A 24,545-nucleotide genomic window follows, 5' to 3' on the forward strand; every position below is an offset into this window, starting at 1 on the left:
CCACGTTCACGAGCGTATAAAACGATGGAAACAGGAGTGTTGGGAGAGGTATGTGTCGACCAGTGGGTGCCATACATCACTTTCCCAAGTCTGGACGAAGATCAGACGTCTTTTTGGGTACCGGACCCCAACAGGTGACCCTGGCATTAACATCAATGGCGTGTTATCTACCGACGTAGACATGATTGCCGAGCACTTTGCTGAGCACTATGCTTGAGCCTCTGCGGCAGAGAACTACCCCGCCAGCCTTTCACACCCTCAAACGGCAGTTGGAATGGAAAGTCCTCTCGTTCACTACATGCCACAGAGAACCCTATATCGCCCCATTTACAGAGTGGTAGCTCCTCCGTGCCCTTGCACGTTGCCCCGACACAGCTCCTGGGCCGGATTGGATCCATAGTCAGATGATTAAAGATCTCTTGTCTGACTACAAGCGACATATCCTCGTCATCGTCAACCGGATCTGGTGCGATGGCACCTTTCCATCATTATGGCGGGAGAGCACCATCATTCCGGTGCTCAAACCCGGTCAAAACCCACTTGATGTGGATAGCTACCAGCCCATCAGCCTCACTAACTTCCATTGTAAGCTGCTGGAACGTAATGTTTGTTGGTGGTTGGGTTGGGTCCTGGAGTCACGTGATCTACTGGCTCCATGTCAGGGCGCCTTCTGCAAGGGTCGCTCTACCACTGATAATCTTGTGTCCCTCGAGTCTGCCATTCGGACAGCCTGTACCAGACGCCAACATCTGGTTGCCATTTTTTTTTTACTTACGTGAAGCATACGACATGACCTGGCGACATTCTATCCTTGCCACATTGTATAAGTCTCAGGGACCCGCTCCCAATTTTTATGCAAAACCTCCTGTCACTCTGTACTTTCCGTGTCCATTCAGGAGAATGGCATTCCGTAGGGCTCTGTATTGAGTGTCTCCATTTTTAATGGCTATTAACAGCCTAGCAGCAGCTGTAGGGCCGTCGGTCTCATCTTCTCTGTACGTGGATGACTTCTGTATTTCGTACTGCTCCTCCAGCACTGGAGTTGCTGAGCGGCACCTACAGCAAGCCATTCACAAGGTGCGGTAATGGGCTCTAGCCCACGGCTTCCAGTTTTCAGCCGCGAAGTCATGTGTCGTGCATTTCTGTCGGCATCACACCATTCATCCAGAACCAGAACTTTACTGTAGTGGAGACATGTTAATTCTTAGAACTGGTTTTCAATGCCCGATTGACTTGGCTACATCACCTGGCAGCACCTCAATGCCCTCCGCTACCTGAGCAACACCAACTGGGGTGCAGATTGCTCTACGCTGCTGCAGCTCTACAGAGCCCTTGTTCAATCCCTCCTTGATTGTGGGAGCGTGGATTTACGGTTCAATGGCACCCTTAGCATTGCGTTTACTCAACCAGTGCACCACTGTGGCATTCACCTAGCGATGGGAGCTTTCAGAACAAGTTCGGTGACCAGTGTCCTGGTGGAGGCCGGAATCCCTCGGTTCATCTCCCACATTGGCGGTCCAGGTCAGGGCTTACGATTGTGGTTTGTGTCCGATCCCTTCTGTCTAAACTGGAGTCCTTCCTGCTACCAACTCTCCTTGAGGTCCGTTCACGTACACCTCCATGGTGTACACCTAGGCCACATATTCTTCTGGACCTTTCGCATGGGCCTAAGGACTCCGTTAACCCTGCGACGGCTCTCCGCTATCATTTCCTCTCAACTCTCGGACATTTACCAGGGCCATGAAGTGGTTTACACTGATGGCTGATTGTCACATAGGCTTTACGTATGTTCATGGAGGACATACTGAACAGCACTCCTTGCTAGATGGCTGCAATGTTTTTACTGCAGAGCTGACTACCATATCTCATGCTCTTGAGCACATCTGCTCATGCCGTGGCGAGTCATTTCTCCTGTGCCCTGACTCCTTGAGCAGCCTACAAGCTATCGACCAGTGCTACCATCACCATCCTTTGGTTGCGTCCATTCAGGAGTCCATCTATGCCCTGAACGGTCACGTCGCTCAGTGGTGTTTGTGTGGGCCCCAGGACAGGCCGGAATTCCAGGCAATGAACTTGCCGACAGGCTGGCCAAACAGGCTACACGGAAACAGCTTCTGGAGATGGGCATCTCCGAAACTGTCATGCGTTCTGTCTTATGCCACAGGGTTTTTCAGCTTTGGGAGACGGAATTGTTTGACAGTACGCACAATAAACTGCGTGTCATTGAGGAGACTATGAATGTGTGGAAGTCTTCCATGCAGTCCGCTAGCAGGGAATCAGTTATCCTCTGCTGGCTCCACATTGGCCGTATGTGACTAACGCATGGTTACCTCCCTTGTCTTGGGGACCCACCTCGGAATTATTTTAATTGGAGTGGGGGACCGATGACCTAGCAGTTTAGTCCCCAGTTACGGTCCAGTTGTATTGCATATCCGTTCACGTTGTGCACATAAATTTTGCAGATTTAAAGTTCCTTTCAGTACCCATACCTCCCTAATGAGGCGTTTGCAGACCCATGTTCATATAACATTTTTTGTTCAGAATTACTTACACCATCACTGTTTAAAATATTGACCTTTCCTCACCAGACACGCTGTATAGGTAGCAAACAACACAATGTTGAAAGCCCCAAAAGCTAGTTGAAAAGAGTTCATCAGCCACCTAGAAAGTAACGAGCAGATCACATTGCGGCTCCCTTTGAAAAGTGATGGAAGCTATATGACTTGATGTGAAACTAAATATGAACAGTTTCAATCTATTTCTGAACTCCAACCACAGTGGGGACCTCATAAGTTGCCATATTTTTTCAGTACAAATTGGTATTTGTATTTTTTTTTTTTTTTTTTTTCTTTCATCTTTAATCAAACAATGGAAAATCCAGGATGGAATGTAACAGTATTATGAAAAGGATAGTTGCTAGTCACCATATAGCGGAAATGCTGGGTCACAGATAGGCACAACAAAAAGGCTGTCACAAAATAAGCTTTTGGCCAACAAGGCCTTTGTCAAAAATAGACACACACACACACACACACACACACACACACACACACACACACACGACTGCAGTCTCTGGCAGCTGAAGACTGTGTGTGTGTGTGTGTGTGTGTGTGTGTGTGTGTGTGTGTTGCCTATTTTTGACAAAGGCCTTGTTGACCAGAAGCTTATTTTGTGACAGACTTATTTGCCTTTAATATTTTTATGATTTAACTTTTTAATTCTTCCAGTTGAATTGGAAGGGAAGCAGTGGTTGGGAAGGGAGTGAGACAGTGTTTTAGCCTCTCCCTGATGTTATTCAATCTGTATATTGAACAAGCAGTAAAGGAAACAAAGAAAAATTCGGAGCAGGGATTAAAATTCATGGAGAAGAAATAAAAACTTTGAGGTTCGCCGATAACAATGTCATTCTGTCAGAGACAGCAAAGGACTTGGAAGAGCAGTTGAATGGAATGGACAGTGTTTTGAAAGGAGGATATAAGATGAACATCAACAAAAGCAAAACGAGGATAATGGAATGTAGTCAAATAAAGTCGGGTGATGCTGAGGGAATTAGATTAGGAAATGAGACACTTAAAGTAGTAAAGGAGTTTTGCTATTTGGGGAGCAAAATAACTGATGATGGTCGAAGTAGAGAGGATGTAAAATTCTGAAAGTATTTGTATGGAGTGTAGCCATGTATGGAAGTAAAACATGGACGACAAATAGTTTGGACAAGAAGAGAATAGAAGCTTTTGAAATGTGGTACTACAGAAGAATGCTGAAGATTAGATGGGTAGATCACATAACTAATGAGGAGGTATTGAATAGGATTGGGGAGAAGAGGAGTTTGTGGCACAACTTGACAAGAAGAAGGGATCAGTTGGTAGAACGTGTTCTGAGGCATCAAGGGGTCACCAATTTAGTATTGGAGGGCAGCATGGAGGGTAAAAATCGTAGAGGGAGACCAAGAGATGAATACACTAAGCAGATTCAGAAGAATGTAGGTTGCAGTAGGTACTGGGAAATGAAGTAGCTTGCACAGGATAGAGTAGCATGGAGAGCTGCATCAAACCAGCCTCAGGACTGAAGACCACAACAACAACAACAACAACAACAATTTAATTGGTTGCTTCTCTTGAAGTAGAAAACAGTTAAATATGTATTCATAAAATAGTTGTTTACTAATATACTTAAAAGTAGAATAAGAATACTGTAGCCCACTAGAGGTATAATAGTACTGTGTGTATTGAGATTAGGTTGAGGTTAGGAAATCGATGGTTGACTACCAGAGAGACATTGGTTAGCCGATGCCTGTCTGATGCCGAGAGACTGTTATTAAAACAGAATTGCAATATTAAACATTTGATGTCCACAAAATGCAACAGTTCCTGTGTAGACATTCAGGCAGACAGCACTGGTGGGAGCATAGACTGTAAGTGCCTTCCGGTATGTGCTGACAATGGTGCAGCCCATAGCCACAGCGGCAGAGTTGGTGGCATCAGCAACAATGTTGTCATAAGACCATTGCTACTACAGTGCTCACCTCATTCAGGGTGTCACAACAGCTTGCATGTTTGCTGCTTCACCATCAGTGGTTCTTTCTCATTGGAATTTCACCTGGTTATGGACCCGTTCTGCTCTGCTCACCTATGGTGTTGCGAGGGGAGGTCTTTGAAATGTTTCTAGGTTCATCAAGTATACTGTTCTGCTGTGCAACAATATCTAAGCCTTAGGTAATTATTTTTTGTAGTATATTGTCAAACAACAGTTGTTTTGTCCCCTAGGCCTGTATTGTTCCTCTTTCAAAGAAAGCATTGTTAGTTATTTTAATAGAACAAAATGGTAATAGTGGTAGTAAAAAACTACCGAAGTATACAGAAAGAAAATTCACATGAAAAATAAATAAATAAAATTTCAAGACAAAAATATTGGTCAGTAATTGCTTTCAGTAAGTGAAATTTCAGTACTGCTCATAGACACACACAAATGTACAGACATCAGAAGACCGAGTGGCCTGCCCTTCCTTTGTAACCATCTATGCCTTATCCCTCTCTCCTCTGTGAGGAATAGCTGTTAGTGCCTTGAGCAAGGATAGTGTTTGTACATTTATACGTGTGTATTGGCAGTATTGAAATATTGCTTCCATTACTGTTCAGCAGCTCTGTCTCATAATTTTGCAAGATATACAATAAGTCTTTTCTGAGTAATAGCATTGTAGAATAGATTGCATTAAATATGATGAGGTTTCAGCCTTAGTCTGTAAAATTAGGTCACAACCTAGGCAGAAAATCAGGACCGTCTTTTTTAAAATTGTGCACCTAGTTAGTGATTTGTCTTGATAGAATTCTGATAGCGTTTCTCTATATGGAGATGTATTTTAATAGAGACAAAACGAATCATTGGCCACTTCGAGCTGCAGTACAGGTGTCTGATCTTAGACTTGTTGTCAACATTGTCATTGTCTTCAGTCCTAAGGCAGATGTGATGCTGCTCTCCTATTTATTGAAAGATAAATGAGAAGGCCAACAGGTGATTTTTTTAATGGAAGTGTTACTCAGCTAGTCTCGAGAATGTATGTGTTGTTCACAACAGTGGACTAGACATACAGCATATACACATTGAGCTCGCCTGAGAGAACTATAAAATTACAAGTAGGCAGAATGGCTGGCAAGCTGGCAAGTTCTTACCATCAGGGAGAGAAATTCTCTGTACCGCTGATGGCACACTTAAAAGTGAAAAAAATTATCCCAGCTGTAGGAACTGTTATTTTCTTCATCAGGGAGGAAGAGATAAAGGGTGGGAAAGGTTAGGAAGAAGAACAGGTGACTCAGGCAAGATGAGAGGGACCCTTGTAATGAGGATGAAGGACAACAAAAGTCTTATAAACACATTTGCAGTAACCACTTTTGACATCTTGGTATCTTTTCTCCTTCCCCTTTCGTGTCATTAAATTCTGGCACAGAAATCTGAGAGTCACAAGTGGTGGTGTTGTCATAATGTTATTTGTATTACCTACTGATCATTTTCGTTTTACTCTCTCTCTCTCTCTCTCTCTCTCTCTCTCTCTCTCTCTCTCTCACACACACACACACACACACACACACACACACACACACATACATACATACACTTTTCAGGTAATGCTTTGCTTGTTTTCTCTTCTTACTTTGAAATGAGTGAAGAGACTAATTGTGGTCCACTATGAGGTTCGAGTACTACTGTCACAACACCAAAAGGGATTGGCAGTACCTGTGGCAATCTCAGTTATGCTCACACAGAAACACATGAGGCGGGAGTAGGCTGCCAGCCCTGCAAAAGGGAGGTGTGGTTTATTCCCCTTGCTCCTCTCCTCAGCCCGCAGACATTTCTCATCTGTTTGTGCTCACGGCCAACTGCCACATTGTAGTGTCAACAGTATAATTGTTTTTTGTTTCTATTACATACTAGCTGTGTATTTATTCTAGTTCTGTTAGTCCAGTTCCTCCTTTCTCTGTCCATCTCCTTCATCCCCACTCTCTGCCCATTTCCTCCCGCCCTTCTCTCTGTTCGTCTGCTACTCCACCCCCTCTCTGTCCGTCTACTCCACCTCCCCTGCCCATCTGTTCCTACCTACCCCCTCTGTCCATCTGCTCCTCTCTCCCCTATCACTGAGCATCTATTCTTGTCTTCTATGTCCATCTCCCACTACCCTTCTCTCCATCCATCTCCTACTCCCCCCTCTGTCCATCAATCTCCCACTCCCCCCTCACTCCATCCATCTTCTCCTCATTCATTTCTTTGCCCTTCTCCTCCTCCTCAACCTCACTCTGTCCATCTCCTCCTCCACATTTCTCTGACCACTCCTCCTCCCCAATATCTGTGTCCATATCACCGTTTGCATCTCTGTCTGTCTATTTCTTCCTCCTCCTTTCTCTCTCCATGTTATCACCCCCACCTAACAGAAGACTGCAGATTCTTACCCCCACAGTATTCCTTTCCAAGTAGTAAGTAATATGTGTATAAACTTACTTGAAATTGCTCCAGGATCTGAGAAGGAGCTTTTTACCCACAGTTTTGGCCTCATATCAATGTCACATATATTTCACACATATTTGTATACATATTTCAGCTATGTCCCTAGCAAATTTCACCCTTCAGTTTCATTTTCTCACAGCTCAGTGTTCATGACGACATACCTCCTGAACTGTGCATCATACAATATTGTTATTTTGCAGGGACATTCAGCAGCATATATAGATACTGTGTGTTATTCTGTTGCGAGTAGAGTTAGTAATTGAGAAGTGACCAGTTGAAACATTTGGCAGTTTACTGTATGAGCAGCAAAAATGTAGCAAGTATTAAACTTTTTTCCTTTCATCATTTTGTGAGGTGTGTGAGCAATAAAAAGTCTCATTAAGACTTGAAATTATGATTCAAGTTTGTTGCAAGTCAGTAGGTCCTGTCATTCACAAATACTGGATGAATATAGTCTGGCTATTTGCACATTATGAGCTAAGCTTCATTTTCACCCCCATTCCCAACCCTCTGAGAGGTAGGTGGCTCTTACCCCACAGTGATTCTTTCCAGACAGTAAGTGATATGTATACTAAGTTTGGTTGAGATTGATCCAGTGATTTAGGAGGAGTGTGTGGAACATAAATACATCTGAGGGGCAGTCAAATGAAAACAGAGCTACTTCCACTGTGGGATCATGGAATGTTTCCATTCACAAGTAATCAATACACATGTTAAGACATTTATCCCATTGGAAGACAATACTGTCAATTCCTGTTCCATAGAACACAAGTTAGCTGCTGATGACTCCATAACCTCACTCACTTTCACTTCCTTGTCCAACTGAAACCGATGTCCATGTGTTTCTTTCTTCAGGTGACCAAAGAGGTGACAATCACACAGTGAAAGGTCCGGGCCGTACAGAGAATGTTGCAGTGTCTCCCAACCAAATTGCTGAAGTGTAGCCTTCATCCGATTGGCAGTTTGGGAGGGTGTATTGTCGTGCAAGAGGATGATTCTGTCAGACAGCATCCCTACAGCCAGAGAGGACAGATGACAAAGCAAACAGTGGAAACATCCCACATCCTCCTCGTGAAAGAAATCCAAAGCTGTTCACATAAGTTCTGGTAAAGTCATGATGACCTACTCCTTCAATTTTAGGGTCCCTCCAATCGTGAGTTCCTCAAGTGTGAAACCACAATCAGTGTGCAATGCTATGAAGACACTTTGCAAAGTCAGAAAGAAAAAGCCCAGAAATACGGGTGGACAGAATTATCCTGTTGCACAATAAGGCCGGCCCCACACTGCCAATTGGATGAAGCTACGCTTCAGCAATTTGGTTGGGAAACACTGCGACATCCTCTGTATACCCTGGATGTTTCACAGTGTGAATTCACATGTTTGTCGAGCTGAAGGAAGACAGATGTGGATGTCGGTTTCAGTCAGACCAGCAAGTGCAGGAGTGGGTGCAGTTGTGGAGCCTTCAGCATCTGTCCATGTTCTACGAAACAAGAATTGATTTTCTCTTCTTCCAGTGGGTTAAGTGTCTTAAAGCATGTGGTGGCTACTTTTGAATGGAACTATTCCATGGCACCATTGTGGAGGGTTTGATTTTCATTTTACTGCCCCTTACACATACATACATACAAGGCTAGTTTGGAGAGCCTGGTAAAACAGTAAGAAAAAATCTGTGTTTCATAATCAACTCACCCTATCTTTGTACGTAGTTTTCATTGTGGGATATATATTTGATCCAGCTATCCTCCAGCTTTTTCATACCACCGGAAAGATATTTTCTGTCAAACTGTCAGTTCCTTATTTGATGAAAATTTCTTTGCAGCAAGCCAGAGTTTCAAGTTAGGAACAAGAAAGAAGTCACTTTGGGCGAAGTCTGGTGTATAGGCTAGATGAGGAATCAATTCGAAGCTCAGTTCATGCACTTTTTCCATTTCCATCACTGGTGTGTGGGATGGTGCTTTAGCCTGGCGAAAGAGCACATTTTTGCATAGCAGCCTTGGTATATTTTCAGCAAGTTTGAAATGATACAATAATGGATCATAATGGGATCCAGCTATGGTTCTGCTTCTTACAGGTAATCTATGAGGATTATTCATCTGGATGCCCAAAAAACAGTGGTCATAACCTTACCAGGAGACAAAATGGTCTTTGCCTTCTTCGGTGCACTTTCAGCAGCCTTTTGTCAGTTGTCTTGACTGCTGTTTTGACTCTGATGCATAAAGATGGATCCAGGCTTCATCAACAGTCACAAATTAGTGCAAGAAGTCATGGCCATTGCAATTAAAAATCACCAGACATTGTGTTGAAATGTTTTTTCGGATGCGCTTTTGGTCAGCTGAGCAATTGCGGTACCCACCTCGCACACAGATTCTTTGTAGCTAGTTCTCATGCAGGATATTATGCACTTGCTCAGTTTAGATGCCTACAGTCTCAGCAACCTCATGAACTTTTATTTGGCGCTCTTGCATTACCATATCATAGATTTTTGTCAATGGTTTTCTTTGTGGTGTCCTCAATTGGACAGCCTGAGCGTACTTCATTGTTGGTGCTTGTCCAACGATGTTTAAACTCATTAATCCAAAAGCAAATGTTCTTCAGTGATGGTGCAGAATTCACATGAACTTCATCCAGTTCTGTTTTGATTTGCACAGCAGTCCAGCCCTTCAAATGAAAATGTTTAATAACAGCACAAAACTTGTTTTTTCTCCATTTTCAATCACAGTTGACACAATGACCAGTTTAGGTGGGTGTCAACATTGAACCGTACACTGTGCATCATCGCAATTCCTTATATGATCCTTGAAATAATCAAGCTTACCAACCATGAAGACACAACAAAAATGCTGTATTCTTTCATGGAAATTTACTGTACTTATTAAATCAAGCTCGTATATCTACTTTTATAGTATGGATTCCAATCTATCATCACTGTGGTTTATGTATGATTTGTATTTATACTGAAATGCTCTTTTTGTTGCAGATACATTCAAAAGGCCTCAAATTCGGCATCTATGAGGACTATGGAAATTATACTTGTGCAGGCTATCCTGGAATTTTGGGTTACTTGGAAACTGATGCACAAACATTTGCTGACTGGAATGTTGATTATGTCAAACTTGATGGTTGTTACTCTCATCCCAGGGAGATGGACAGAGGTATGCTTCATTGATTTTTACAGCTGAAGTTATTGCACTACTTCTGACATGGTTCTTTAATCCTTTGGCTATAGTGACTGGTTGTCGTGCTATGCCCTTGACTGCCACAGAAGTGACACATGACACATGGTGTGCTGCAAGTGCAGTCAACTGCTGTTGATATTTTGAGATTCATACTTCGTTATTGCTTAATTGTGTCAGACTTCTGCAACATTTTAATTGCAGCATTATTGACAGACTCGTGCCACACTTGACACATGGTTTTTCAACTTACAGTATGTTAGTTCACCATCACTTTGCTGTCAGCACTATTGGTGGACTCACACCATACTGAATACTTTGCTATAAACCCAACAGATCTGAAATCCACAACAAATAGCATCTCAAATACCCAAGAGATGGTGTCTCGAGTAAAGCTCTGTTGTTAAGAATGAAGTTAAACTCTCTTTACTTCTTTGTGTCCTAAAATGTAACAGAATGAACAAATCAATATAATAGAAGGAAACATTCCACGTGGGAAAAATTATATATAAAAACAAAGATGAGGTGACTTACCGAACGAAAGCGCTGGCAGGTCGATAGACACACAAACAAACACAAACATACACACAAAATTCAAGCTTTCGCAACAAACTGTTGCCTCATCAGGAAAGAGGGAAGGAGGGGGGAAGACGAAAGGAATTGGGTTTTAAGGGAGAGGGTAAGGAGTCATTCCAATCCCGGGAGCGGAAAGACTTACCTTAGCGGGGAAAAAGGACAGGTATACACTCGCACACACGCACACATTTAAATATTTAAATATGTCTGCTTGTGTCTGTATGTGTGGATGGATATGTGCGTGTGTGCGAGTGTATACCTGTCCTTTTTTCCCGCTAAGGTAAGTCTTTCCGCTCCCGGGATTGGAATGACTCCTTACCCTCTCCCTTAAAACCCAATTCCTTTCGTCTTCCCCCCTCCTTCCCTCTTTCCTGATGAGGCAACAGTTTGTTGCGAAAGCTTGAATTTTGTGTGTATGTTTGTGTTTGTTTGTGTGTCTATCGACCTGCCAGCGCTTTCGTTCGGTAAGTCACCTCATCTTTGTTTTTATATAGAATGAACAAATCAGTAGTAAATAATCTACTTTATGTTATGTTTTATGAAAATATATATCATAGTTGTAAATGTGTTTGTTTATCTCTTTGATTAAAACACATCACACATGAACAGAAGTAGCGTAAAGAAATGCTACAAACTCTCCCAGTGCCTGCCCAAATTTTGTAATAAAAAGGTGTGATGGGAAATGCCAAACATATCCAAAATAATCTCCGCCTGGCGGCTTCAAAAGCAGTGTGATGTTGCAGCACCCAAGACACATCTACCACATTTTGCGCACCAGAGTTGAAAGGTTAATATTGACATAAACTGTGATGATAAAGTTATGATGTTGCTATCATTTACTGGGAAATTTGTGCAATTCTTGTTATTACTTTTGAGCTTAAAAATGAGTAGTTAATTAAGAGTCTAACGTAAATTTATTAGTACACCAATATGTTTTGCCCAGAAAGACTTTAAAACTGTTTCACTGTCCTCAAAAGTGTGTTGAGGAATGAGTCTGTAAATGAATCTAAATGTGCTTTATTAAAGAAAAAACAAAGTAAATCTGGTAGTCGGCTGCATTACTAACAAATAAAATTATGGATATCAAACAATGGAAAATCCAGGATGTAATGTAACAATATTATGAGAAGGAAAGTTTCTACTCACCATATAGTGGAGATGCTGAGTCACAGATAGGCACAACAAAAAGACTTTCACAGTTAAAGCTTTCGGCCAGTGGGCTTTGTCAACAATACACATACGCACACGCAAATGCAACTTGCACACTCATCTGCAGTCTCAGCATCTGAAACCACACAGTGAGTAGCAGCACTAGTACATGATGGGAGTGGCGACACGTTGGGGGTAACGAGGAGGCTGGGGTGGGGAGGGGAGGGATAGTATGGCGGGGGTGGTGGAGAGTGAAGTGCTGCAGGTTAGACGGAGGGGAGCGGGGGGGGGGGGGGGGGGGTGGGGGGGGGGAGTAGTGGAAAAGGAGAGAAATTAAAAGGACTGGGTGTGCTAGTGAAATGACAGCTGTGTAGTGGTGGAATGGGAACAGGCAAGGGGTTGAATGGGTGAGTCACTGTCCTCACCCATACGACCTCTTCCCTGTTCCCATTCCACCACTACACAGCCATCATTTCACCACCACACCCAGTCTTTTATTTCTCACCTTTCCTGCCACTCCCCCTCCCCACGTCTCCCCTGCCCTCAGTCTAACCTGTAACACTTCACTGTCTGCCACCCCCACCATACTGTCCCTCCCCCTCCCCACCACGGCCTCCTCCTTACCCCCACCTAGTCACCACTTGCATCATGCACTGGTGCTACTGCTCACATTGTGCTTTCAGTTGCCTGAGACTGCAGCGTAGTGCGCGTGCACGTCTCTATTGTTGACAAAGGCCAATGGCCGAAACCTTTAATTGTGAAAGTTACAGATAGTGTCAAAATCTCAGTTTTTTATAGAGAACTTACCCGACTAGCACACTGAGAATGTTCACTATTACATTTGCTATGATACAACATACTCTCTATTACCCAGGAAATATGCACTGCAATTACTTGATAGTTCGCAATTCCAGACCATGCTCAGTTGTTGTAAATTGGAGAAAGCACCAAGAGAACAATCCACATGGTTCAAGTTCAGACAAGTCCATAAGTAATTTGTAGAACAGCTGTCCAAAACATAATCCAGTTGAAATGAAGTGAACAGCCGTGTCGTGTATGTATGGTGTAAACAAGGTAAAGTATTTAGCAAAAGAGGAGTCAAGGTGTCTTACAGTGGTTAGGTACCTGGGTTTTACCTCTGTCTCGATGTCAGCAGCTGGGTTCATTTGACGACACGCTGGTACCTCTCATTGGAGTGATTGATAGTGAATGTTGCTGGGTATTAATCTCACTGTCAGATGGCAGACGTAGCATCCTCCCTTCATTACTTGGTGCATAGGGCTGAAAGAGTTCCTTTTGGTGCCATGATGATTGTACTGTTATAGGGGAGATGTGGGCGGGCAATGCAGCTAAATCTTTTCTGTCCATTTCGATGAGTGGTGGCGCTGTGTCCTCTGCTGCAGTGGGGACTGAGAGCTGAGACTGGCATTAGCTGCAGCTGATGTTTGTGTCTCCAGGTCCTTGCTGGAAGTCAGTTCTGGGGGTGGAAAGCATTTGCTTGTTCACAGCACTGCACACAGTACGTATACAGGCACTGAGTGAGTGTATGTTTAGCAAATCAATCTGGGCATGCTGAATACCACTTTCTGCTGTTGTTATATCAATATTTGGCACCAGAGGAACTATTTGAAGGTTGTGAGTCAAATGCATGCCGCGGCTGATTTGTTGTTTGGGCTTTGTCCGTAAATGTACGTCAGGGTTCAAATCTGGAGTTGGATGACGCAGATGATTTTGATGAGTTCCAATCGCTTTACTGTGATGTGAATGGGAATGATGATTTATGGAATTTACATCACTTTCATCAATATTTTGCTGTGCTGCAGTCAATATTTAAAATGATTTTACAAAAGATGCTCTGCTTTTCTGAAAATAGTGCTGTGCTGCATTTGATATTTCAAAAGTTTTTGCTATTGTCAATATTCTTCAAGAGTAGCTGTTGTTAATAGCAGTGCCTGTGCACTGTTCTTTTTCACCGTATATGTAATTATTGCATCACACGCTAACAGTTCAGTATCTGGTTATTTACAGTTTTGATTTCTATACAAAAATTTAAACTTGCGGTTCAGCCCGTTGAGATCAGCTGTCTGTGCTACATACAATGTGACTTCTTGCGATAATGGAAAAATGTAACCCTACCTGCTGCAACCTTTGTATGCTGCTTATAATATAGACCATGGATTTCACACAAATCTAAAAACTCAGGTTTATCAAGAGAACACAATATTTGTATTTTGGGGATTAATAGATCGCAGAATAGCACTCTGTTTAGCAATATCAGCTGTGCTGCTCACCTGGAAGCGGAGTGCGGGTGTCGGTAGTACAAGTCTCAGTCTTCTTCTTCTTCTTCTTCTTCTTCTTCTTGAAATATTGTGTGTGTTGGTGGTGGTTGCTGTTCTGGCCTGAAGTGCTGCTGTTGTTCCATTTGAAGTTGCAGCCAGTGCTGCCACAGTTTCATGAATTCTGGACCCATGATCAACAAACTTAGTCTGTTGTGGTTACACAAACACTAAGTTTGACTCTTCATTGCCAATATTAGACCTGTTGTTGTGCAACACACTTGTCATTACCCACAGAATATGAACACACAATAATAAGTTGGTAGTTGACAATTCCAGCTCTCACTAGGTTGTCGTAAGTTGCAACACATTGAGATAATAACCTAGATAGTCCGGGTTCAAGCAAACTGTCAAAAACAGCAGTCCAAAGCATACTCCAGCTGAAATCCAGTAAACAGGACTAATCATAAAAGAAATTTTCTAAGCGAGATAGAGACTTTAGCACAGCACGATTGAAATTGCTTGACAGCAGCCTGTTAGGTGGGCTTCATCTCCTGCTTGACATTCGCAGCCAGGACAATGTGGTGGCCCGCTGGAACCTCTTACCTGCCATCAGAGGTGTTGGTAATGGACGTAATGGGGCCTTGTTGTCAGATGACAGAGATATGGCTTTTAACACAACAAATACACTGTGAAAGACTTTGTGATTAATAAAGCAAACCCAGAATCGTTATGCACATGCTTATCTTATTTTGTTTCGCCTGTGTGATAATGCAAAATCCTGAGTGTAATATAAACAGTGGAATGTGTCAAGATTACCACTCACTGTATTGAAGAAGAAGATAGGCTTATCATTGAAATAGCAAAAAAACACAGTTGAACATTCTTCAGACCACAGAGGTAAAGTCAGCATGCGAGAGCTGCAGAATGAGCTACTGGCATGCATAGTCAAGGGGATAAAGTTCCATCAATAATGGTAGCAATGCTGGTCCCTATGCCAGTGTTGACAGTACCTATGTTTCTGACTTTGATGAGGAGGAGACTTTGGTAGCTTTATGTGCATTGGTTTTTGCTGTTTTGCCATACCACTAACATTTTACAATTCTAGTAATCAGTCAGCATTACTTTTGTCTTTCAGCTGTTAAATATACAAGGTGCTTTGCAGATTATGACCACTCATTTTTTCAGAAACAAACAAATATAGTGGCTGCTAGACTAAGATTTATTTATCATCAGCAAAAGAGGAACAAATCTTTCAAGGCCTGTATTGTATACCTGGAGGATCTTACGAGTGTGAAAGTTTATGTGCTCACAATCTAAGAATTTGTGCACCATTTGTTTAGTTTGCAATGTCATGCATATAGCATCCGACCAAGATGATGCAGATAGTGATCTGAGCAACATGCAGCTCCAAGCAAAGTTTAATTAAGGAACCCAGTCTTCTGGGTTGGGTGGTTTTGGGGAGGAGACCAGGCAGCGAGGTCATAGGTCTCATCGATTAGGGAAGGATGGGGAAGGAAGTCGACAGTGCCCTTCCAAAGGAACCATCCCGGCATTTGTCTGGAGTGATTTAAGGAAATCACGGAAAACCTAAATCAGGATGGCCGGATGTGGGATTGAACTGTTGTCCTCCCAAATGTGAGTCCAGTGTGCTAACCACTGTGCCACCTCACTCAGTCCAGTCTTCTGAAATTTCATCTACAGAAAGAGCATTTAGTGTTGACTTATGTGTAGGAAAAATGCATCCTAGACAATGGTGTTCTTGTAGCTCAACTGATAGCAGGACAGGATCCACTTCATTAAGTTCAGTAGCACAATTACATAAAGGTGCATCTAACTTGATTCAAGTTTTCCTCCTCAATTGTGACTAAAACAGAAGTTCTTTACTCTTCATTGAATGCAGCATCAAAAAGCTGCACCTTTGCAATGTTGTAGGCAATAAAAATTCAAGTAATATTTGTAGTTAGGAAATTGACGCAGAAACATTGAAATCAGATTTTTCCATAGTCACAGCTACTGAAATTGCCCACACCGCAGTGTAACATTTTGTGCTTATATCAAGCTTGAGCATGCAGCTTCTGTTTGTAACAACTGGCCAGATGTATCATCTCATTTTGAATGCATAGTGTGTAACATTGGACTAGTGCCAGTAGCCGTTAACAGAACTCCTATCAGATTTATGATCCCATTGGTCAACAGCAAGGTTGAAATGAAGTTCCAGGGATATGAGAGCCCCTGAAACCATATGTAAAGTAAAGTAGTCACCAATCCATAGAGTGTTCTGACCATTACAGTGCTTTACTAGGCATGGTCTTGTTGGAGGCAATATTCCATTGTCTTCTTCCAACCTTGGATCTGATGTACCCAGCCAGTTGTAGTACAGTCAGTTTAATGTGGATTCTGAACCAAGGCGCAACTCGGCATTTTTTTCGCATCAACAAACATTGTCAGAGGTGAAAGAAGTAATTAGTGACAGAGGCCTTTGGATTTGTTGTCTGGCATTTTATCACTGAACCGCACTTAATACAGGCTAATTATGAGAAAACTTTTTTTTAATGAAAGTGGCTTATTCTTGGGGGTGGTTAGTGGGTGAAATCTTAATATAATAACAAAGAGCATTATTAGCTATCATGTTTTACAATTAATACTCAGTGTTTGATAAATGCTTTTTAGTGGTTTTTAATGATGATGTATTTCATATTATATTTCAGTATGTCAAATAAGAGAGAAGCAACCACTCGCATATAGTGGACCAATGCATGGAACACAGATGCACATAACAAGGAAACAACATTCACACTAGCTTTTGAGCTCTTGTTCTTTTACCAGGAAAAGAACACACATTAACACACATAAGGCCATGGTAGTGCACTTTTGGGTGTCTGTGACTGTGTGTATAAATGTGCATACTTTCACTAGAAAAAGAGCAAGAGCTCGAAAGCTAGTGTGACTGCTGTTTCCTGTTGCATGTCTCTGTGTGCCACACATCACTCCACTATAAGAGTGTGATTGCTTGTCCTTTATTTTACATATTGCTTCATCAGGAATATCCATTATTGTGATATAATATTTTAGTTAATAAGAAGATGAAGTTGAAATTTCAGTGGCAGTGATCATACTGTCTAGTAAACATAGTAACTACTACGACACTGTCTCTGGACATTAATTTGGCTGTAGCAGAGCAGTTTGCCAATGCCTAATCCAAAAATGGAGAATGTTTTAAGTATCTCTGTGGGAAGTTTTGTTACCTGTCAGAAATTGAAAGAAGCTGTGTTTGTTGGATCCAACATTTGAAACATTACTTTTGGTTAAATCTTGGGTAGAAAGGAACAGAAAATTAGTGTGAGTGAGAGGGACGCTTGGGTATCATTTTAGGAAGCTGTTAATTAAGTTATTAGATCCACAGGAAAAGTCCTAGGAGTTACGCTTTTTGTTGAACTACGAGATTCACTCTTTGAACAGTCACAGGTGTTGTCCAGATGAACAAGGAAGATTTTTTTTTGAAAGATTTCTTCAAGCCTTCAGCTGCCATTGTCTTCATTTCGTTTACAATTTACCATTTTGGCCTTAGGTCATTTTCAAGTATTTTATGGATGATTTTTTAGTAGCAGATTGTGTTATATACGTCATTGCTCCTATGACATCATGTTATGCTCATAAAATAATTCGAGGTGTTCACGCTATTTTAGGAGCATGTTACTTTCAAGCATTGGGGAGAGTGTTCCATCAAGACATTAAAGTCATGAAAAGATGGTATCAAGGCTGTGGAATATCAGTATGGTCAGAGAATTCTGTTGATCACTTCATCAGAAATGAAATTATCATGTGGCATTGATGGCAGGGAGGCCCCATCTGGGAAAGTTCAGTTACTGGGTTGCAAGTCTCATTTCAGGTGTTGCCACATTGGGCGACTTGCACACCAGTGATGAGGAGAAAATCTCCAACATGGGAATCGAACCTGGGTCCACTGTATGGTAGGCAAACATGTTACCACTCAGCTAAGCAGGCAGATGCTTCATCAGAGATAAAGCTATATTAGAAGCTTTAAGGAGAAGAAAGAAAGAAAGAAGCTAGGAGCACACAATTCTAATTGAATTACTTTTGAATGCATTACGGGAACAGCAGTGATCAATGTCTTGTAAATAATTTCTATTAAAAACAGTCTTGATCACGATTTATTTAACAAGGTGACCAGTTTCGACCACTACTGTGGTCATCTTCAGACCTACAAGATGTATACAAAGCACTAATTAGAGGGCCCTCTAATTAGTGCTTTGTATACATCTTGTAGGTCTGAAGATGACCACAGTAGTGGTCGAAACCGGTCACCTTGTTAAATAAATCGTGATCAAGACTGTTTTTAATAGTAATTATTTACAATTCTAATTGCCGTTACATATGTCTGCTTGTGTCTGTATATGTGCGAATGGATATATATGTGTGTGTGTGTGTGTGTGTGTGTGTGGGCGCGCGCGCGCGCGCGCGCGCACACACACACACACACACACACACACACACACACTCACTCTTGGTGTCTTCCATGTTGGATCCTCGGGGTAATTCGACCACTTCTGCTCTCCTGGTGGTTGAGGCCCCTCTTCCTACTGTTGCCCACACCCCTGCTTTAAGAGCGTTGACTGCCCACCCACGGGCGACGTCAGTGCCGAAGCCCCAGCCAGAGAAGGGACACCCTCTTGCTGCGTCTCGCACCAGGAAGGGTCCGTCGATCATTCCCATCCCAGGATTCTACTGATCTACAACTGCATACCAACCACTGGCTGAAGGATCCACAGACTGCTGGTCATAGGTCTTTGCGTTCCTCCCCTGTCCCTAAAACCAGGGCAGACAAGCCCTCATTGACATCAAAATTGTCAAAGGAGAAGAGGGACAAAAACAAGACCTCCAAGAAAAAGGAGGTTCTGGTGGTCTCCATACAGCTGGATCCTGTATGTTCTGACTCTGTATATGAGGCAGAGTTCCTGATGACTTCTGTGACACTGGATCATCCCACACATGCTTCAGAATCAATTTTTATTGGTGCTCTATCCTCACAACCACTGGCAGCAGGCAACCCAAGTGCGTGACATGCCGCCTTGGTCCCTTCATGCCCCCAAAGAATAATGATAGTGTGATCCTCCAGCAGAACTGCAGTGGTTTTTTCCACCACCTGGCTGAAATTCGGCATCTCTTATACGTTGCCCCTGATTTCTACATTGCACTCCAGAAAACTTGGTTCCCAGCACTGCAAACCCTTACCCTCCGCAGCTATCAGAGCTATTTCAAGAATTGAGAGACAGTCAAGTGGAATTTGTGTGTATGTTCTGGACTCTGTCTACAGCAAACACATGCCACTTGATATTACTTTGGAGGCCGTGGCTGTTTGTGTGAGAATGTCTCTGGATTTTACCATGTGATGCATGTCTCCCTCCTGCCGGTGCAGTGTCTCAGACGATATTGTCGGCATTGATTTCCCAGCTCCTTCCACCCTTCATTTTGGATGATTACAATGTCTACAACCACTTGTGGGGTAGAACTATGACCACAGGCCACAGTGAAGTTATTGAAACTTTGCTCGCAGTGTGGCAGTTTGCCTACTTTGATTTCTTTGTTGATTATCCTCGGTGTCGACGTACTGGCTGAAAAAATAGGGGGCGGAAGTGCATCTACTATCTACTGTAAATGATGTAGCCGGCAGATGCACAGTTGCATTTCACAGTCTTTTACTTTCACTGTTCACAACCCCCCAATAATACACCGTTATATATGGCCAGTGCACTATTGTTTAAACTTCCCATAAGCCTCATTAATAGTTTGCAGGCAAACCTCCACATACTGCTACAATAGTTCACTATTGAACATCTACGAGCAGCAAAAACCTAACCACAAAGTTCAGTGTTCTTTAAGAACAGAAAGGTATGTATGGAGCAGACACTGTCATTGTTTTAACACTCGGCCTAATTGTGTAACACTTATTTCACAGTTAAGTTGAAGAACTGTTGTTGTTCTAATCAACACAGGTTTCTCGTCTGAAACTTGGCTGTGGACTGACTGTCTCATGGCCAAAAATTGAGCCCCTATATATCATCACAATAATAGGTACTGAACTTACACACTGTTCAAAGTTAAATTTACAGAAATTACTATTAAAACTTAACTCATTAAATTAGCTGAAAACATCAAAAAAGTGGTTCTTTTTAACAGTTTCTTCTCCTACAAGGGTTAAGCCGAATTATTTGTTTAAATAATGAAATTAACATATATAGTTATGCAAACAATACTTTTGAAAAACGTGTTAATTACTTTGGAATTAATTAAGAGCTGACTTTGTTAATATCTTTTCGAATTCAGCCAAGTAGATACTTTAAGATTACTAGCATTTCATCTCCCAAATGTTTGCAATTATTACAGAATTTATATTTATTTATAGGTCAACAATAGAATTTAAGTTACGAAACAATGACTGATTTTGCCCTATAATAAAACGTACTAACTAGTGATAGTGAAAATAAAATAAGAAAATCAATTACATACATAAAACGAAGCACAAAATTAGAACTGGTGTTATATTCTTCAAAATTGAGGGCCAACCTTTCTCTTTTATGAAAATGCAGTGTATACTCACATATGTTAAGTGTAATTAGTTAAAATTGAAAAAATGAACTTTTAAGGAGGCAGATGGCAAAAAAAGAGGGGAAGTAAAATTATCCCAGCTTGCTTCGTCACAGCAGTTATCGATCTTCATATCTTTAATACTGGTGCTCCCACATGCTTAAGTGTGACAATTGGATCTTATTCAGTCATTGATCTTTCCATTTGGAGCCCTGGTCCCCTCCCCTCCATGGTGACTTGTATGACAGTGACCATTTTCTGATCGTCATGTCCCTCCCTCAGCATCCACCCAGATGGGCACTCAACAGTACTGACTGGGATGCCTTTTCCTCTGCCATAACACTTAGCACCCCACAACATAGAGGTGGCTGCCCAGAGCACAACCATAGGCAATCTATTAGCATCAGACTTAGCGAGCCCCAATTCCTTGGGATCCCCCCATTGTAAGAGAGTACCTTGGCAAACTTCAGAAAACACTGTCCTCTGCATCTGAGAATCATCAGCCTGAATTTTGTGCCTACAAACAGCGAGTGGAACAAATCCACTTATCTTTCATGATTCATCACCTGGAACTATATAATTCTTTGTTCAGTGTGTGTGTATTTCTCGGTGCCAGTGTCATGTTCTTGTTGTTTTCGACCATGTCTGGATCGATTATGCAGCTCAGTGGCAAGAAAGCATGATAGTCCCAGTACTGAAATTGGTTAATCACACCCTTGAGATGGACAGCTATTGCCCAGTTAGTCTCAGAATGTTCTCTGCAAGTTGCTTGAACATACAGTGAGCAGGCTACAGTGTTGGTATCTTGAGTGTCAGGGTCTTTTGACTCTGTCCCAGGGTAGTTTTTGCCAAGGCTGTTCTACAGCTGACAATTTGGTCTGAATGGAGCTTTATCACTGTCTTCTGTGATTTGCAAAAGGCTTGTGACACCACACGTGGTCATCACATCCTCCTTATCCCACCTGAGTGGGCCTCTGGAGCCCACTCCAGATTTTTGTCTGGAACTTCTTGTCACACAATACTTTCATGGTTGAAGTAAGTGCTTCCCACAGTAAACCCCCCATATACAAGAGAAAGGTGTCCAGCAGGCTTCTGTATGGTGTGTGCCCCTTTTCCTAGTGGCTGTCAATGGTCGGGTCTGAAGTTCACACTTCCTGTATGCTGACAGTTTTTGCATTTACAATTGCTCCTCTACTGTGGGTTTTGCTGAACACTGACTACAGGGTGCCATTATGAAAGGCACAACCTGGAGCTCTCATCCAAGGCTTCCGTTTTTCAGCCACCAAGACATGCACTTCTGTCATCATCATATTCCACCCATAACTCTACCTCAGTGATCAGTTGCTCAACAAGGTGGAGTCTTATTGCTTTCTGGGACTGTTCTTGATGCCTAGCTGAGGAGGCTTCCCTGTCTTTGACAACTTAAGCAAATATGCTGATCACAGCCTAACACCATCTGGGGCTCAGACCACTCTACAGTTTTGCATCTTTACAGAGCTCTGATCCTATAGTGTTTTGGTTATGGGAGCATGGCACAAGCTCGGCATGACCTTCAGCAGTGCAGATTCGATCTGATACATCGTTGTGTGATCTGACTTGTAAAAGGTGCCTTTCAAATCAGCTCTGTGAACAGCCTACTCATGGAGGCTGGGGTCACTCCACTGTCAGGCACCAGCAACTGCTGCTCAGCTGTGCAATACACATTCACTGCTACCCTGAGGATCTGATTTACCCTGTCCTTTTTCTTGGAAGGGAGATCCACCTCCAACAACAGCAGCCCAGGGCTGGATCATTATCGCAATTCTCATACAGTGTGGCTGCTCTGTACTCCAACTTTCTCTGCTGTTGCCTCTTGTCAGGGAGCAATTGTGCTCCCTGCAATGGTGTATATCCCATCCTCAGATCGGTCTTGACGTGTCTTTGGGAAAAAAGACTCTGTCAACCCCATGGTTTTTCGCCACATGTTCTTGGCCATCCTTGATGCATTTCCATGTTTGGAAGTGGTATACACTGATGGCTATAAGGTCGATGAAAGAATTGGTTTTGCCTTCATGCATACTTGATTCAGTGAACAACGCCCCTGCCAAACAGATACAGTGTATTTGCTCCAGAATTGGTGTTCATTGTTTTAGCTCTCAGTCACATTCATTGCTGCACCAGCAGTGACTCCCAGCAGTGACTCGATGAGTAGTCTTCATGCTGTCAAGCAGTGCTACCCTTGATACCCTTTGGTTGTGACAATGCAGGATCTCCTTGCTGACCTCCATCAAGCTGGACCCAGGCCACATTGGGATCCTATGATGAACATACTGACCAGTAGGCCAAATTGGCTACCAGGGTGCCGACTTTGGAGATGGAGGTACTAGAATCAGACCTTTGGTCGATTCTACGCTTTCAGTTGTTGGAGGCTTCAAACACAAATTAGCGTGCCCTGATTTATTCAAACAAAGTGCTAACAGTAAAGGGGACCAGACCACGATCATGTGGCAGCCTTCCCTTTGTACTTCTCACAGGGAATTTACCATTCTGTGTCATCTTCGCATTGGCTGACAAATGGCCACTTCCTACAATGTGGAGATCTGCCCCACTGTTGGTATGCCCCCTCCAGTGGTGGCCCACATCCTAGTGGATTGCCGCAATTTGGCCATCTTACAGTGCTAGAGACAATGCCAGAGTGGCTGCTGTGGTTTTATACTTTTTACCTGTGAAGGTGGTTTCTACTCCTCTCTGTGGGGCACATTGGCCTTGTCAGCTACTTGAGGTACTGGAGAGATACCCCATTACCTGCTCTGAGCCAGGGGACCCTCGGCTGCCCATGGTCGGTAGTCCAGCCTGGCTCCTGCCCTTCCTTCCATTTTAATTCTTCTAACTATTTTACAACTATTGTTGGTTTACTGTCTCTTTGTCTGCATTCTCTTTCCTGAGATTTTATCAACTTGTCTTCATTGCTAGTTTTCTCGTGATAATGGAAGGTGAGCAAATACAGGACAGATGAAGAGGGTGCGTCTCCCATTGCATAACTTGTCCTGGGGGCCTCCATGTGCTTTCCAGGCAGAGCAACTCGTGCACCTTCACATTTTTATTCCTTTCTCACTTCTACTTGCTTCTGTCTTTGGCCACTTTGACCCCATCAACCCAATCAGTTGTTTACAAGCATTGAGAGTAGTTACATTGATTGCATCATGATGATTAAAAACTGTAGTGGGCCAGTAAGAATTTGTGGCACTGTCATGTCATCTATCAGTGTGCAATCTGACATAAATGTTTGCATGATTATACATCCCGAAGAGCTTTTCATGATACTGCTATAGATACTAGAGTTCGAATTCTATTTTAAAGTAATCCTAGCTCAAGGGTACATGTAGAATCAAAGTGTTTCGTGGTATTGAACATGACATTCAGTAGACACAGATGTGCTATGGAGATCAGAGCAACAGTGCAGTAGTGGACTGACTGATCATAGCCATTTATAAAAACATCTCTCAATTAATCTTTCATATCAGTATAAACCTTGCTTGGATTCTATGCACGTTGTGATAGACATTTCTTGGTGTACTAAGATGTAGATTGGGCTCACATTACTAACAGTCATATGCTCACCCTCATTGGCCTTAACCAGCTCCTAACTTAAAGTCCGATTAAAATTACCTAGCCAGCCGGAGTGGCCGAGCGGTTCTGGGCGCTTCAGTCTGGAACCGCGCGACCGCTACGGTCGCAGGTTCAAATCCTGCCTTGGGCATGGATGTGTGTGATGTCCTTAGGTTAGTTA

The 24,545-nt window shown here is 42.6% G+C and overlaps 1 protein-coding gene across 1 annotated transcript in view; it reads left to right on the forward strand.

Annotated features, from left to right (window-relative positions):
• The window catches only part of LOC124621874 (alpha-N-acetylgalactosaminidase-like), a 93,163-nt gene that overhangs the window by 47,736 nt on the left and 20,882 nt on the right, over positions 1-24,545 (forward strand). Inside the window, 1 exon segment of the mRNA XM_047147339.1 lies at positions 9,971-10,145. Within this exon segment, the coding sequence (XP_047003295.1) occupies positions 9,971-10,145 (175 nt within the window).

This window comes from Schistocerca americana, chromosome 7 (genome assembly GCF_021461395.2).
Source record: "Schistocerca americana isolate TAMUIC-IGC-003095 chromosome 7, iqSchAmer2.1, whole genome shotgun sequence".
Lineage (NCBI taxonomy): Eukaryota > Metazoa > Arthropoda > Insecta > Orthoptera > Acrididae > Schistocerca > Schistocerca americana.